At 38.6% G+C, this 18,195-nt stretch overlaps 1 protein-coding gene across 1 annotated transcript in view; it reads left to right on the top strand.

Annotated features, from left to right (window-relative positions):
- The window catches only part of grid2 (glutamate receptor, ionotropic, delta 2), a 1,594,008-nt gene that overhangs the window by 1,448,721 nt on the left and 127,092 nt on the right, over nt 1–18,195 (top strand). The window contains exon 14 of the mRNA XM_055161426.1: nt 14,731–14,897. Within this exon, the coding sequence (XP_055017401.1) occupies nt 14,731–14,897 (167 nt within the window). The remainder of the gene's footprint in view (nt 1–14,730; nt 14,898–18,195) is intronic.

Below are 18,195 nucleotides of genomic sequence, written 5' to 3'. Positions count from 1 at the left end.
ACTAATGGGCCAACCCGGATTTATCACAGGCACGAGCGGATAACGGGTGGAATGTTAATGGGTCCGGGCCAGTGCGGATTTAACTTTGATATAATCATGGGTTAATGGGCGGGTGTGGTGCTGTACTGCGCAAGATCCGTGCAGGACACTGCGCTATGTACTGTCAATCATTATATCATCTTTGCACTGTTTTTCCTTTTGACCTCTTGTACAAAACTGTGATAGACTGTATTTATATAGCCATATTTCTATTTTTTTACTTTTATTAAGTAAAACAAACAAACAAACAAACAAAAAAAAACATTTAAACACTACTGAAATAAAAATGCCTTATTTGACTCCAGTCTCTTGCTGTTTTTACTTCTATGTTCAAATAATTCCAACTATGGATCAATAAGTCTAAAAAAAAAGTCTAAGTCTAAAATACACAAAAATTCAACTTTCAATTTGTTGTTGTGTAGTAAACAGTTATATAAAAAAAAACTGCTTTACTTCAATAGATCTAGCTCACAAACAGAAACTGTAACAAGTAGGTAAGTTAGTTTCAGAGTAGTTTCAGTGTTTTTAGCTCCTCCCTGCAGATAGATATAAGGCATTGTGTACCAGCATTCTGACCAGAACTAAAGAAGCTGCTTCATGGAAACCAAACCAGACCAAGTTACAGGCCAGATCTGTGGAGAGGAGGAGGAGTATGCTGCCTGGAGGCAACAACGCTTACAATCAAAATACCTGTTTTTCTAGTTATTTTTGCACTATAAAACCAATAATTAATTGAATAAATGTAAGGTAGAGCTGTTTAATGTCATACTGCGGAACATTCCAGTCAGATCAATGATATATTTATAGAAACAAGCAGGTGACGGACCCCACCTTTAAGGAGTAGTGATAATTATTCACAGACTCATTAGAGAATTGTAGCATTTAACGTCAAAACATTTATCCCTCATTATCCCGTACCGTATTGTCACACTATTACAGATTTTTATTAATTTATTTTACTCGAATCAGCCCGTACACGCGCCTCCACTAACACTAACATGCCCCAAACCCCTCTTAAGTATTCACATCTTCCTCCTCTTCCATCTGACAGCCTCTTCAAAGTGTGTTCTCCCATGTATCCTTGCACCTCTCCATTTGTTACCAGCCCCCTTTAAACCTAGTATTTGTAATCCCATGTCAGTTTATGGACCGAGAGAGTTTTGATTTCGTGTGAAGGAGCAAGATGAAAAGTCTACTATTTCTCTTCTGGTGTTCTGAAAGCGTGAAGCAATGGGAGAAGGGAGGGGAGAGATGGAGCGAGGGAGGAGGGAGAGCAGGAGGGAGAGGAGTATGCAGCCTGGAGTAGTTTAGCGGTTTTGAAGTCGTACTCTGATGTTGTGGTGTTTGAACCTCACTGCGTTAGAACGGCCACTCCAGACCTGCCAGCACCCTCACAGGGCTAGTTGGACTAAATAATTGGAAAGTTTCATGTCTTGTATAGTTGTGTTCAATAGAAGAAGAAGAAAAAAAAAAAAATCACTCCAACAAATTCAAATAAACACTTAGAAGTCTCATTGTTACATCCTTTGTTTTAGTGATGGGAATTTCAGTTCTTTTTGTTTGTTTACTGTAAAGAACCGGCTCTTTCGGCTCCCGCGTGGCTCCTCATGGCTCCTTTTTCCTATTTGAATTAGATTATCACCAAAAATAATGCAAAACTGTATCTAAAATGAATTATTAATGTACAAAAAAACATACATGACGCCAAATGTTTATCCTTTATTTGGCTTTATTTCAGCCTTAAACAGAGTGCTACAACATAAATTATGAAGTATATAAAAGTAGACCCATCTCAATTAGACAAACTTTTAATTTATTTATTTTTGGATCTGCATTTGAGCTGGATATTACATTGAGATGCGTCCAAATTTTACTGGTGTGTGTCTAAATGCACAAAAGAAATCTGATCATCAGAAAGATCCGGTGTCCAGTTAGTCAGTAGATTTTTAGAGCAACTGTTGTATTTGGAACTTCACTTCACTTTCATTTTGTCTTTTCCCACAATAGTTTGGCTTTTTTGCATAACTGTCCGTGTCAAAACTTTTTGTGAACAATCAGAAAGAAATCACATTACTCACATGACATTTCAATAATCTGATAACTCCAGAAATCAGATAAAGATCAGATTTTGGAGTCCATGTGAGCAAAGCCATTGTTTGATTTTGTTTTAAATTATAGATGTCCAGGAAAGAGAGCGGTGACCAGACTATAAATCACATCATCTAATAGACAGAGATCCAATCAAGATTCGACAAGCTGCTGTTTTGTAAAAAGGGACCACCAATGTAGAAAATGATTGAGATTAAGTTGTGGTTCAGTGGTTTTAAGTTCAAATCGCAAATATGTTGGACATTTTTGTTTGGAGTTTGTATGTTCCCTTGGTGTGTTTATGGTTTTCCTCCATATAATCAACTTTTCTCATTAAATAAACAAGACAAATAAAGTTAATAACAGTATTGCCAAGATCCGTAATTTGGTTAACTGACCATATGAAGGAAAATGTAATGTATATCAGAATTGTAATCAGGTGTACCACAGGGGACAACCCAAGGCCCCTTAATGTTCATGGTCTGTTAGTGTAAGATTGACAGGTGGATTGGTGCAACATCGGCAGTGATGTGGTTGCTCTATCAGACCGTTGTGGTGAAGAGGGAGCTCTCGATTTACCAGTCAATCTACGTTCCTACCCTCACCTATGGTCATGAGCTCTGGGTAATGATCGAAAGGACGGGATCGCGGATACAAGCGGCCAAAATGAGTTTCCTCCCGCAGGGTGGCTGGGTGCTCCCTTAGAGATAGGGTGAGGAGCTCAGTCACATGGTAGGAGCTCAGAGCAGAGCCTCCATGTCTAGAAAAGCCAGATCCTGGGTGCCTCCCTTGAAATGTGTTCTGGGCATGTCCCACCCGAAGGAGACCCCAAGGAAGACCCAGGACATGCGGGAGGGACTATGTCTCTCGGCTGACCTGGGAATGCCTTGGGATCCCCCTGGAGGAGCTGGAGGAAGCGTCCAAGTTGAAGGAAGTCTGGGAGTCCCTGCTTAGACTGCTGACCCCGCAAATCGGCCCCAGATAAGCGGAAAAAAATGGATGGATGAATGTCTATTAGTGGTTTTCAGATTATGAAATGTGATGATACTCTCAGATGGGGGCAGGAGCTAGTTTTTCCTTGTAAGTGAACTTTACTTGGACTTGAAAATTTCAAAATTCACAAATGTTGAACCCGATCATTTGTATATCTGACTAGACCCTTGAACTCACCGTATTACAATGAGAATCTGCATTTTAAACATATTAATTTTAGCTTCCCCCAAGCTGTATTAAATAGTCTTGACCTACAGAATGCTGTGTCATCTGAAACCTACAATCGTAGTATTACAATGGGGAGTGCCACAGGGGACCACCAAAGACCCCTTAATGTTCTTTGTACAGTCTATAGCCGTCATATTGAACCCAGTGTCATGACCGGGCTATTTAAAAAGATTCAGACATTCTTCTCCTGCTGAAGACCACAATGGCTGTGTAAATGACTTTAATAGAGCCGCCATGATTCTGTCGTTATGAAATAGTCGTTATGTTCGGGAGCGATGAGTTCAGCCTCAGCAGTGAGTCACATTCTGCCAAAGTGTTCCCTGTACATGACACTGCTGCACGATTTCGTCTCCAAAATGAGAAGATATTTTTGATTTTAAAACACATAATTTTTTTGTCTTTTTATGCTATTTGGCTGTAGTTTTTGTTGAAGAATTGAACTGAAAAGGTTGAGGTTTATCAATAATAAAAAAGTTCTTTACATTTGATCAATCAGTGCTTACGTATTTTAAGTTTAAAGCTCCAGTGTGTCGCTTTTTAGCCAAAAAATAAAACCACAGAAGCATTAAAATTGTATCTCTTTTCATTTTGGATATTTCTATGGCACTAAAAAAAAAAAAAGTCAGTGAGTGGGCTTGCATCTCCACAAACCTAACTCTTTGGGCTGGTTCTTGCCTGTCTTGGAGAGCAGAGTCCTGCACGGGTCCATTTTTGGAGACCCGCACCCATCCGCACCCGCACAGTACAGCACCACACCCGCCCGTTAACCCGTGATTATATGAAAGTTAAATCCGCACCCGCCCGGACACTTTAACATTCCACCCGAATACGAACTGAAAAGTTACGACTTCAAGAATTACAATCACGAAATGAAATATAACGGCTACTCTTTATTCATTACGAACACGAAATCACAGACGCAACTCAACTGTCAAAAATCCAACATCACTTCTCAGGCATTATTTATTGAGCAGAAGAAATATTGATCAAGATACCAGACGTTTGTGCCACACACTCCACAGATTGAACCAGGATTAAACTGGGACTAACCCAGGACGAACCCAGAACTAACCTAGGACTGATTCCAGGATTGAACCAAGAGGACTAAACCAGGACTGAACTAGGAATAAAACAGGACTAAAACAGCACTAAACCAGGACTAAACCAGGACTAAAACAGGACTAAAACAGCACTAAACCAGGACTAAAACAGGACTAAAACAGGACTAAACTAAAACAGGACTAAAACAGGACTAAAACAACTAAAACAGGACTAAAACTAAAACAGGACTAAACCAGACTAAAACCTAGGACTAAACCAGGACTAAAACAGGACTAAAACAGCACTAAAACAGGACTAAAACAGGACTAAAACAGGACTAAAACCAGGACTAAACCTAAAACATAAAAGGACTAAACCAGGACTTAAAACAGCGCTTAAAATACGGACACCCTGCTCCACGGGCTTGGGGTTCTCTCTCTCTCTGTCTCAAGTCCAAGATTAGTCCTGACCCGCTCATGTGTAATTACTACAACTACTACTACTACAATAACTACTACTCGCAAAATTCCAGAACATTAAAACCCGCCTGCTTCAGCAACTATTTGCCCGAACCTGTTGACCCGATGCAGGACTGTGTTGGAGAGTTGTTCCTTTGGTTACAATATTCCACAGTATAGCTTTAAACTGATATGTCTTCTTGGAGGATGTTCTGAAGTACGATTTTAAGTTTGTATTTCCATCGAATCGTGCCACTTCCAGAAAATTACACGGTGCTTTAACCCAATACATGTGCTATATAATGAGAAAATGAAACGAGAAAAAATAAAATCAGTTGCAGTGTCAGATTTTACAATAATTTACAGTTGCTATGACATTCCACGTGTTTTGAGCCGGTCGCTGAAAAGCTACAAATGATCCCTGACTCCTGACTCTTGTTGTAAAACATTTTATTTTTCAATCTGTGAAATAAGACGCTCTGCACAGAAGTACAAATTACATTTACTCGATCACCTCCTCTAAACTTCTCTGGAAATGAGAGAGGAGCGTACGCAGTGGAAGTGACAAGGGTGGCTTCATGATGACTTTAATTTTGCGATCACGAATTTCACACAAGCGGAAAAAATAAATAAATCTAAAAAAAAACAAGCAGCAGCGGTTATTAGAATTCAGTTTGGCTCCACTAATGCTTCATGTGTGTGAATTTGGCGTGGCACAAATCGAAAATACCTGCTATTAATTACCTTTACGCAACCTTGGTCATGGAGTTGTTTGTGTGCATCTAAATCTTTTCATTTTATTCTCCCAGAGTTCTCAAACAAAGTTGCAACAAAAGCTGTAATTTTAGCACTTTTTCGCATTTTTATTACAAAAAAATATACCTGCGAATGAAAGCGGTAGAGGGCTCGGAGGGGCCGTAAAGTTGTACATGATTGCAGACTGTTAGCTCACGATTTGAAGATAAAAACAAAAAAAGTAGCAGGCGAAATAACTTTTTAATGGTCATTGTTCAGTGGTGGTTTAACACTAGGAGGAATTTGTGTTTAGACAATTTCAGAACACACTCATCGAAAATGTTTGGGCTATTTTTTTTCCCTACTTTTATAAGCACTTATGTCATTGCATTGCATCAGCTCGGGTCAAATATTCAGATGGGGTTGGGGTAACCTCGTAAAAACAGCGAGAAAAAACGAAAATGGGAAAAATAGTTGGTACAATTTTGTGTTGTAGAGAGTCGAGATGCTCCGTTCTTTTTTGTCAGACAGACCTCTTGAATAATGCATTTCCTGTGTCTTGTAGACCACCATTACTTATACTCAGTCAATTTGTGTGCACTTGCAGGAATGTGAGTGTAAACTTGTAAAAGCGAAATAGGAGCTAAAACAACAGCAAGCTGAGATGCCCAAGGAAATCGACAGTGATGCGTACAGACATCCTTATTTTCTGACTGTTTTATTGGGTGAGAGTGGGGTTTATGAGGGTTATTCTCTATTTTAAAGATCCTACATTACACAAAATTGACTCTTGTGAGCTTCGAGCCATGTTATAATGCTGTTATCTCATCAAAAACGTACCTGGAGTTGCGTTTTGTTTCATTGGCACGTGCTTGGGTTGTCATGAAGCAGTAGTTTTCATGTTAACCTCTACCTTTTACCTTAAGTTCAGCAGATTCCAAGGCTGAAATGATCCAAATGACTCTAATTTGTATCTGTTTGAGAGAAGAACTCAGCCGAAATATGCAGGATTTTGGGTGTTAAATATGTGTGAATGAATCAGAAACACAACTCTAGGTCGGTTTTTGATCAGGGAACAACATTATAACATACACAGTCGGTCAAAAGTTTTAAAACACCACACTTTTTCCAGTTTTTGCTGTTTACTGTTGACCAAAACGTATTCTAAACTTGTAATTCATGAAAGTGTCCACCTCTGGGAGATGTAACAGCTGAACACACTCATGGATTTTTCTTTCTACATTAGAAGTCAAATATTCTTAAAGTTCTTCCCAAGTCTGTTGCAGAAGTTCCCATAAATGTGTGGCACTTGTTGGTTGTTTGGCTTTCACTCTTCTGTCCAGTTAAACCCCACTGAGCTGGTGACTTCAGTCTGAACGGCCACGTTATACACGTTATCAACAAGCCACAAACGTCACTATTCTGCGCTGAAGTAGGCGAAAATTGTTAATGAACTCCGTATCACTGAAGCGAAGCACATCACCACTCACCACTCTTGACTACGTCTCCACATCCACACGTTCATTGCAATGGACGTTGCTGCCGCTGCCCCACAAAACACCACGGCCAAAACCCTCGTCCTTCTCCTTCTCAATCTACTCCTTAAAACAAGTAAATTGTTCATGTTCTGGCTCCGGTACGAGAGGAACTTTAAAATCACCAGGTGCTCAATGCTCGTCTCCATGTTTGGACAACTTCCGTAAACACAGAGCACGCTCGCTGCGGTTGATGTCGTCGTGTCTCCAGTGCGCATGCGGGACACTTTCGGGACGTTTAATGTTCACACTGGAGATCACATACAAGTCACATTTAATTGGAAATGTGAACGACCTCGCAAAAACATCGGATTTCACAAAAAAATCCGAATTGGGCATTAATCCCTGCAGTCTGAATGTAGCCTAAGTCTGGAGACTGTGCTGGACACTTCATGTTTTCAAGCTTTACCAACTTGTTCCTTTTTCCTGAGGTAGTTTTGGCAGAGCTTGGACTTGTGTTTTGTTATCTTTTATCTTTGTCTGTTCAGTACTTATCTTTGTACCATTTCAAGCTCTTCATTGGACTTGCACGACCTGAATTTGCGATAAATAACTGGAAAAATTAGGGTGTTCTAAAACTTTTGACCGGTAGTGTAGATCAGAAACGAGCGCAATACGATCCCTTTAAAGGTGCACTAAATAATATTTCTGGAAGAAGGGGACACTTTATTGTCTCCGTGGAGATGTTATTGCTTTCAAGTTCAAGTTCTTTATTGTCCCGCCAGGGTAAATTAGTTTTACCGTACTCAACATCAGTGATCCACAATAGGGCATTAAACATGTAGAAACTTCTGGGAGACAAGCAGGCAGTGTCTTCAGGCCAAGTTACAGGTCAGATCTGTGGAGAGGCGATGGCGCTCACAGTGAGAATGCATGTTTCTCAATGTATTTTACAGCTATCAATAAATAAATGTAATCATTAAATATAGGAGAGATATAATAAATGCCATATTGTGGAGTTTTCCTGACAAACCAAACTCATTTTTACCAGAAAAGTGACATTGTGCGTCTTTAAATACCATAGTTGTAAAATGCTGGTTTAAAATTCAGGTGCCCTCAGCTCCAAAATACAGAGTGCACAGCCATATATCTGCTAACCAAAAGTGAAGAGCTGTATTTTACTTGCAAAAAATAAAATGTAAACACGAATAACTTTTGCATCATGCAGTATGGTTTTGTAAGTGTGAATAATGTTATCAGTTGAATCTGTATTTGATTTGAATATGTTTACTGCATTGTCAAAAATACAGAAATCAGACCTTTTCAGTAACAAACAAAACAGCTCACTATTTTGAAGTCCGGGGAATGATTAAAGGTTGTAACTTTTCTAGTCGGGGGATTGCACCAGATTCTTCATGATGTCTCCATTGAGATGTAATTGCTTAGCCTGAAATGTTCCCCAGTATGGCTTTAAATGTATCCGTCTGGCTATTATTCATTTACATGTGCTTTGTTGATGAATAAATACCTTGACCACAACCAATATTCAGGGAAACCAAATAGTCTCTACCAATATTTGCCATTTTATTTTAATAAACTAAAATTATATATATTATATATTTTTCCAGACTCAATAGTATTAATTGAACACGTTTTAGTTCACATTTTGTTTATTAGATGTTCTGAGATGTATTCAGTGATATGACGACAGGGTTACTCCTGCTACTGTTTCATTGGCTGTAACAGAGTGATGTCATTAGTGGAGCCAGGAGCCTAAACTGGGGAAGCGGCAGGACAGGGCCGCACCTGAAGATGGCGGCTTGAGCAGGCGTGAGTGAAGAAGCTGCTCACTAAACTTTGAAAAACCTTTCAAAAGGAACTCACTGGGCTTCATCTTCAATTAAACTTGTCTTATAATGAGTCGCTGCGGAAAAAGAGCGACTATCACCACAAGCTCCGTCGAAAAATGTTTGGACATTAACTCACAAATATCTCATCACCAACAAGCAAAGGGAAATCTGCTACAAACTTCTACATCGCTGTTATCCGCTAAAGAATCATCTTAGAAGGACAATGGACACAAACTGTACATTTTGTGAACTGAAAAATGAAACCACCTCTCACTTATTTTGGATCTGGCCAGACTCTGTGTTTTTGGAAAGAATTCATAAAACATATACAGAACTTCTCACATTTTACCCTTTCTTATAAAGATGTGCTGTTTGTTTTTTGCGGTGTGCATCATACGAAAAGTAAACAATATTATATAATTAATTTCATGGGGGTTTAGCTGATAATGTCCACACTAAAGCTGAGACCAAACCTACGCCCTTGCTGTGAGCAGGGTCATCGCTCCATATATATGAACTGCAACTTGCCCTGGTGATTTAATGCAATTTAATGCGACCGTGGAGCATTCTCGGTAAAGCAATCAATATCTATGAAAACAGCAGCTGGTGGTATTTCCATCAGAAAAGACACCGTGCATTGTTAAATGAGCTGCTTTAGTGTATTTCCAACAGCAGTTCTTTTGAAACAGAATTCTCAGAAAACATGGATGAAACCACTCCTGGAAATCCAGACTGATATTGCTCTGTATTTTTATACTGACTGATTTAGTCGCCACCTCCTCTGCTCAACGAGATCACTTCTGATTTACAAATAAAATGTAATTTAGAGTTCAGAGTTGCCTGCCAGAGAAGCCTGTATTCTGAATCCCAGACAACTTAAAACACTCTTTTTCATATTGATTTTATTTCAATTTGTATATCGTTTTATTGATTTTATTTAGTGATGGGCGAATGGAGCCTCGTGAAGCACTGACACTTCAGTCGCAATATTGTCTCAAATGGTTCGACGTGTCTGAGGCCTCGGAGAAACACTGACCTCTAGTGGACAAATGTAACCATTGTCACGCAGGTGTCTCAGGGTCGATGAAGTATTGTTAGTGTAAGACGATACTTGTGTGCAGAGCGACACCGTACCTAACAACAACAACAATAATGATGATTTAAAATAATATGTAAAGAGCAACATAAATAACATGCTGTAAATAAGAAAATAGGTGACCTTGTTAGGTGGAATTAGATCAAAGTGATCCCAAACCATGGATCACTTTTTTTTTCACTTGTAGATGCCATCGAAAATGAAACAAATGCCAAAAGTCGCCAAAAGTCACCAAAATCACCACTAACGTCACACAATACTCCTCACTACCCAACATTTTTAAGAAATATTGGTGCATCTTTTATACTGTAGCAGTTTAGCGCTTGTCAAACCACGGAAGTGCGCTGAACACTCTGAAGCACTCTGAACCAATCACAGAGTGGAACATTCGCTGAGCTCCGAGGCAGTGCTTCAGAGCAGATTTGTTTCAGAAAGAACGAGACGTGCTCCGGAGCTCCGTCTCATTTGCCCATCACTAATTTTATGTATTTATTTATTGCTTTTATGGGTTTGCTTTTATTTGACTACTGGTTTTAGTGTTTTGGGTTTTTTTTACTTTTTTTGTTGTTTTTCATGTTTTTCTTTATACGTGCAGCACTTTGGAAACTCTTTTGTTGATCAAAAGTGCTACAGAAATCAAGTTATCTTGCTTACAATGTTTCCATTTTCCATTTTAAAGTCAGAAAATGAAACACAAGGACAGACCAGAACTACACGCAGACCTCTAAGACTTTTGAGAGAAGAATGACTTTTGAGCGTAATGACCAAGAATGACTTATTTGAGCTCACATCCTCCTCAGAACTTGCCCTATCAAAAGACGATTGGAAAAGTGCATTGTTGCCTCTCAAACGCTAAGTTAATGATGCACCAAGTTCATAACAGTGACTCATGTTCATTAAACTCTGCTGCCTGACTGATTTGTGCTTCAAGGTGACCGCCGACATCTGACTTGTGAGCTGTTTGTTCCACATTTTTCAACACCTGGAGAAATATAAATATGTTTAGTATGAATTAAGAGCGCAGGTGACAGCTTTTTAACTACTCCTTTTGAGTTATAGCAGATAAATTTCAAAAAGCACTCCACGGCACATGCGGCTGTCCATAACAAGGACATAGGTGCGAGCAAATCAGAATCGGACGACAACAAAGCTCGCACGGTTTGAGTGAGAGGTACAGTCGAACACAGGAAGTTCTAATAAAAGTGGTATATTGTGAAAAAAATCTGTCGTTATCTCCATATTTCCATCAGAATAAATGCTTTGTATGAAATATTGGACTAGTGTTTCTCAGATTGTGGTGCTACTTTTTTCCATCTTTGGCTAATTTCTTGTTTAGAATTAGAGCGGAAATGGTGTAAATCCACTTTTAGACCTGGTTTAGTCCCAGATTAGACCTGGAATAGTTCTGTTACAGACCTGGTTTAATCTTTTCTTTATCGGTATTGTTGTGAAAAGTTTGACTATAGGATCAAAAATGAACTTACATGCAATGAGGTTAAATTGAAAAGACTATATGAACAGTTTTATAATACACTATCTGTTTCTTAGACTTAGACTTAGATGAGCTTTACTGATCCACAAGGGAAATTACTTGGACGCAGCAGCTCACACATCGCAAGATATTATAATAACAAAGAAAAACATATAAATGGTAATAATAAATTCTAAATAAGTAGCAAAAATAGCAACAGACTGGTGTCACATGAGTCATAATTATATATCTGTAGTATATGTACAAGTCATAATAACGATAATACATTTTATTTAATAGGCGCCTTTCTGGACACTCAAGGTCGCCTTAAAACAGCATAAACAAGTTAAATATTATTAAAACATACAGTTAAAAGCATACAGGTTAAGTGGTACAGTAGTTTAATTTAGTGTTTTTATTTCATTGACCTCCATTAGCTATCAGTTATAATTTCTGCAGACCTAAGTAGCACGTGTGAGCCTCTTACGAGATTTTTAGTCTGGTGTTCTAGTGCAGACATGTCAAACTCAGGCCCGGGGGCCAAACTTGGCCCACAATATATTTATATTTGGCTCATCATATCAAATACTCTGTATTAAAGCTGGCTCGCTGGTTACAGATAGACTATAGAGACATTATTTATTTTAAATGTTGTTATTTTTTAATATTTTGCTTGTTCTGGATTTAATGTTTCAAACTCAAAACTTGTGTGAAGAATCCCTCAGTCATTCAGGTAGAATCCATGGAGAGCTTCTTCAGTTCTGGTCAGAATGCTGGTGGACACTTCCTGATATCTGCAGGGAGGAGCTAACTAACTGAAACTAACACACCTACTTGTTTACAGTTTCTGTTTGTTAGTTCGGCCTATTGACCTGTGCAGGGTGTGGGGTCTAATTAGCATAATAACAGGATTGCTATGCTAATTAAACCTCACACCCTGCAACCAAACTAACTTTTGTCCAGTCCTTTAAGCAAAACTGTTATTAAACATTTATTTTAGTAAGAAAAGGTTTAACATTTCATATCTCGAAAGAAGAAGTTGTTGAAATATTTCAATAAATATTTAGTTGGCCCACGACTTTGTCACAGTTTTTAATTTTGCCCTCTGTGAGTTTGAGTTTGACACCCCTCTTCTAATGTGTGCGCCCGTGTGTTTGATATTTGTTTATATTCATTACAAATGTGTATTTCATTCCATTTGTAAAAGACAGAAAATTTCAAATTGTGCAGCAAAAATGTGTTTCTCAAATCATACTTATAGGTGCACTGTGTAACTTTTTGGTTGGGGGTCTGTCACCTGCTTGTTTCTATATAGATAAACCATTGTGCTGGCTGGAATGTTCCACTGTCTGACTTTAAACAGCTCTACCTTACATTTGTTCAATTACATTTGATTTCATAGTTCGAAAATATCAAGAAAAACAGGCATTCTGATTGTGAGCAGAGTTGCCTCTCCACAGATCTGAGCTGTCTGGTTTGGTCTCCATGAAGATCTCCATGGAGAAAAGCATTTGATGGACTCACAGTGCAGCTTTAAATACAGTACTGTTTGTCTGTGTGTCTCAGTAACGCTGATATTTCACACCTGAGTTTTTTGATATTTCACACCTGAGTTTTGTGTCAGTTGTTCGGGACAAAGAATTGTACTGTTGCGTAATACTGTAGTGAGAAATAATAAATATAAGAATGTCAAATAAAGATTAGGTCAGAAAGTGCAGCAGACGCTCCTGGCTTATGAGTTTTTATATAGTGGACATTAAAATTCAAACAATAGATCTGAATTGAGTGGTGTTTCAAATGAAAGGGCTCCTGCAATTCTGCTGCAAAGATCAGCGGGCTGCCATTATTTATTATCACCATTCTCAAAAGTTTTTTATTAGTTGCAAACTCTCTTTTAAGACGCTGTAAAGACAATTAAAAAGGTCTCCAACACATAATCTCTTGCCTAACTCCTCACAACTCACAAAAACAACTCACAGCAAAAATCTATTCAACTCAAGTTACAAAAGATTGGAGCTCTTTAGCCATTTCTACATGTGTCACCCCCCGCTGTTGCCAGCAGAGGGCGAAAGACACATAATCTGAGTCCAAACCTTTTTACCGCTCCACAGATCTGACCGGTATAATGGAACATCCAAGTACTAGACCCTTCATTAGAAAATTTTCATTCAATTTTGTGGCAAGGAATGCTCAGAAATCATGAGTAAAATACATGTACTTATACTCATACACATATTGTTTTTGGTATTAGTTGCAGCTTTAAGACTCTATAAAGACAATAAAAAAAAAATAAAAATCTAAGTTCAGAAAATTCACAATAAAGATTACACTGACGTCAATGTGGTAGAAGTTTTCAGTTTTCCAAAGCTGGAGACCAACTGGACGTCTTAAGCAGGAGAAGTTTATTTACCATCAATAATCCGGGCCCGAAGGGGCTTGAACACTCAAAGATCATACTATGTTCACTTTCTGAAATCATACTATGTTGACTTTTCAAGTCCCCCCAGGCCTGAATTATTGATGGAAAATAAACTTCTCCTGCTTAAGACATCCAGTTGGGCTCCAGCCTTTTACTTCTACTCTTTTTTTGGACAAACTGAAAACTCCTACAAAAGTCAAGTTGCAAATAACCCTGTTGCTCTTAAGCCATTTTAACATGATTCACTCCCCACTGTTGCCAGCAAGAGGGTGAAAGACACATGATCGAAGTCCAAATGTTTTTACCACTCCACAGATCTAACCTGTAACTTGACCTGGTGATGTCAGCTTGTCTCCATGGAGATAGATCAGTTTATCACTATCATGGAACATCCGAGTGGCAGAGTGTTCATTAGAAAAGGTTCATTCAATTGTTTATTTCAGGCACATAATTCTCAGAAATCATGACTAATATAAAATGCATGTAGTTATACAAATGTTTATAATATAATGCACATTTTACATAAAGATGTGAAATATTGGTGTGAGTTGAAACTATGGTTTAACAACTCTATAAAGACAATTAAAATCAATCCTGTCCTTCCTTCACAAGAAAAAATACTTTCAAGTCAACTTCCAAATAACCGTGCTGCTCCTAAACTTTTCAACATGCTTCACTTCCCACTGTTGCCAGCAGAGGGCAACAACGGAGACACTTTACCAGCCTATGGCCAAACTTTTTCATTTTATTTTTCCAGAACATGGTTATTCAAATTCTCAACCATGCATTTTTCATGTTTCCATGTTTATTTCACACATTGTTTTCTTTCCTTTCCAGGTGAAGTACGGTCGCTTCGGCTTCGTGTGGGACTCCGCAGTCTTGGAGTACGTTGCCAACAACGACGAAGACTGCTCCTTCTACACCGTCAGTAACAACGCTCCAGACCGCGGATATGGCATCGCTATGCAGCACGGGAGCCCGTACCGAGACATCTTCTCTCAGAGGTAACACCGCAAACAACAGCAAACAGCCTCCCCTGACGCCATCTATTATTCACTGCACACATATGGAGAGCTGACGGCTTTAATGCAGTCGACACAGACACATTTCCATATTTTATAAGTGTATTTCTTGTCTTTCATCTGTGGAAAAAAATCAAAAAATCAAGAGGAATTTGGTTAAGTTATGCATGGGTTTCAGTTTCATGTTGTCGCGGCCATTTTGAGGACCAAAGATACTATAATAATTGGTTTTGAATTGTTAATTGGTCCCAGTTTCGTTTTCAAAAGTTAGAAGGACGCTGAGTTTGTTTTCAGGAGACAGGAGGTATGGATCAGGAGTTTCCAACCTTTTTTCCTCTGGTGAAGTACCTTTACAAAATGAAAATGCCAGACAACTACTCATTTTTACTAAGAAATTCAGTATGTACACTGCCGGTCAAAAGTTTTAGCACACCCAAATTTTTCCAGTTATTTATTGCAGTTCAAGTCGTGCAAGTCCACTGAAGAGCTTGAAATGGTACAAAGGTAAATAAATAAATAAAGAAAGAAATACATGGGACTTATATAGTGCTTTCTGGGGCACTCAAAGACACTTTACAAACAAATAAAAAGTAACACTGTAGAAAGTGGGGGAATCATGGAAGGAATGCCAGATTGAACAGGCGAGTTTTTAGAAGTGATTTGAAGTGCTGCAGTGAGTCCGAGTTCCTGATGATAAAATATAACAAAACACAAGTCCAAGCTCTGACAAAACTCCCTCAGGAAAAAAAGAACAAGCTTGAAATCATGGAGTGTCCAGCACAGTCTCCAGACTTCAACCCCATCGAGCTGGTTTGGGATGAACTGGACAGAAACCCAAGAAACCTACAAGTGCCACACATTTATGGGAACTTCTGCAATAGACTTGGGAAAAACTTTCTGAAAAATATTTGATTTCTATTGTAAAAAGAACGAGCCACGAGTGTGTTCAGCTGTTGTATCTGCCAAAGGTGGCTATTTTCTTCAATCAAAAGTTTAGAGTATGTTTTGGTCAACAGTAAACAGTAAAAAACTGGAAAAAGTGTAGTGTTCTAAACTTTTGACCGGTAGTGTACATATTCTGTATATTCAGTATATATATATATGTGTATCTAAGAGCCACTGTGAGCCTTAGATGGGGTGCTGTTAAATGCTTTTAATACATAAACCATTAGACATTTATTAGTTCATCCAAATTACACTTTAAAATGATATATTTACCATGGTAATTAATGCAATTTTAGTTATTCAGCACAATTTGTATGATTCAGAAATCCTTTGGAGAGCTACTTTGAAGCTACTGGTAACTCCCGAGCTACAGGTTGGAGACTCCTGACTTAGTGTAGATTTAAGGATGTTGTAAAAGAGGATGTGAAGTTAGTTTGTGTAAGAGGATGGATATGGTTGGATGGGGTCGGGAGACATATTTTGTTGCACTTTTTAAGCCAATTTGAAAAGCTTAATTTGTCCAGATTTTACTTTGCGAGCTTGAGCCTGTTTGAATGCTCTATATTAGAGATGGCAGATCTCTCAAGATGTTTGGTGTCTCTTCGGGAACGGTGAAGAACTACTCAGATTAGAGGAACAGAAGGGCAGTTAATGGATGACATGGAAATGAAGTTAGAGATGCCAGATTGAGAAGGCAAAGAAGATGGGTAGAAAAAGTGAAAGGGTGCCAAGGTATGAGTTCCCAGGAAACAGAAAAAAGAGGCCTAAAAGCAGGGATGTAACAATAACTGGAATATCATGATATTGTATCGTCAAAAGCAGAGGTGGTGATCAAGTCATTGTTTTGCAAGTCTCAAGTAAGTCTCAAGTTTTTGACGTCAAGTCTGAGTCAAGTCCCAAGTCAAATACAGTCAAGTCCAAGTCGAGTCTCGAGTCACTGGTCCATACGTCCAAGTCAAGTCCAAGTCAAGTCCAAGTCGTCTGCTTTGAGCTTCAAGTCATTTCAAGTCTTTAAACCAAAGTACCAAATATAGCTTAGATTTGAGTATATGTAAGAGTTGTAGAAATGTTATTTTTTCCTCTTAAATGTCTTGACAAGATCTTAGTGTGAATCATGATCAGAATAGAAAGAATTCAGATTTAAAAGTGCTTCTCAAGTCTTCTTAGGTCACAGGTCTCAAGTCCAAGTCAAGTCCCAAATCACTGACCTTCAAGTCCAAGTCGAGTCCCAAGTCTTAGTCCATTTTATCAAGTCAAGTCTCAAGTCCTAAAAATACTGACTCAACTCCGACTCGAGTCCAAGTCACGACTTGCAAGTCCCCACCTCTGGTCAAAAGTTTCTCAGTAATATCGTGGGCCATCACAGTATTATGTCAAATCTCAAATCTCTTTGCTTAAATGCGTTGTTATAATGCAGCAATAACTAAAAGAAACAGAGGGAACTACATAGACCATGATGCTTTGCTCTGTTTCAGTCCAGTTAGTTTACATAATGAAGTAACTCTTATAAGCACTTTTAAATCTTAACTCTTTGGTTTATGACAGAACCAAGGGCTTGTCAAGGCATTTTTAAAAGTAAAAAGTTGCATATTCACAATTTTGTTAGTCTCTACAAAAGATCGCAGTAAATATTGTACCGTGAGATGCAAATAGTGAAAATATCTTACCGAAAAATCTGGATATTGTTAAAAAGTAATGTTAATGTTTTTAATGAGGGGACCAACCATAATTTTAGTTATTGTTTGCTCTGAAAGACAAATCTGATGCAAAGAAACAGTAGGACAGTGCGGAAAAAAATATCGGTACCACATATCGGTTTCAAAATAGGACTAAAATCAAACTGATGTCTGGGCAAACTCTCACGATAATCGATAATATCACGATAACCGATAACTTAACCCTTCTCTCTGGACTTACGAACCCATGTCTGAGGTCCACATTTCTATCCGCCGCCATCTTGTTTTCCGTCGCTGTAAACAACCTCCCTCACTGCAGCCTTGACGATCTTTTATTTATTATTTAATGCGCGCTTCGGGAGTGCACACTGATTTAATGCCAGCTCCTCATCTCGATCATGCTGTCATTGGTTTAGCTTGAGAAATGGAGGATGACTTGTGGAGAGCTGCCTTCATATATATTCTCTACTTGCTGGCCGGGTCATGTAAGTTTTTTATTAGTCCCCCCGAATTCATTTCTGCACAATATAAAAATGGCCATTCCCATAAAGCGCGCTGGAGTATAGGGGCTGGAAATGGGCAGCCCTAGGCCAGACAGCAGGCAAAAAACAGATCAAAGTTTATGTTTGTTGACTAAGAGCTGAGGAGGAGAGCTTTCT

Source organism: Boleophthalmus pectinirostris, unplaced genomic scaffold (assembly GCF_026225935.1).
Source record: "Boleophthalmus pectinirostris isolate CB_2022bp ecotype Guang Dong unplaced genomic scaffold, ASM2622593v1 HiC_scaffold_4, whole genome shotgun sequence".
In the NCBI taxonomy this organism is placed as follows: domain Eukaryota; kingdom Metazoa; phylum Chordata; class Actinopteri; order Gobiiformes; family Gobiidae; genus Boleophthalmus; species Boleophthalmus pectinirostris.
This window is presented reverse-complemented; position numbering and strand designations above follow the sequence as displayed.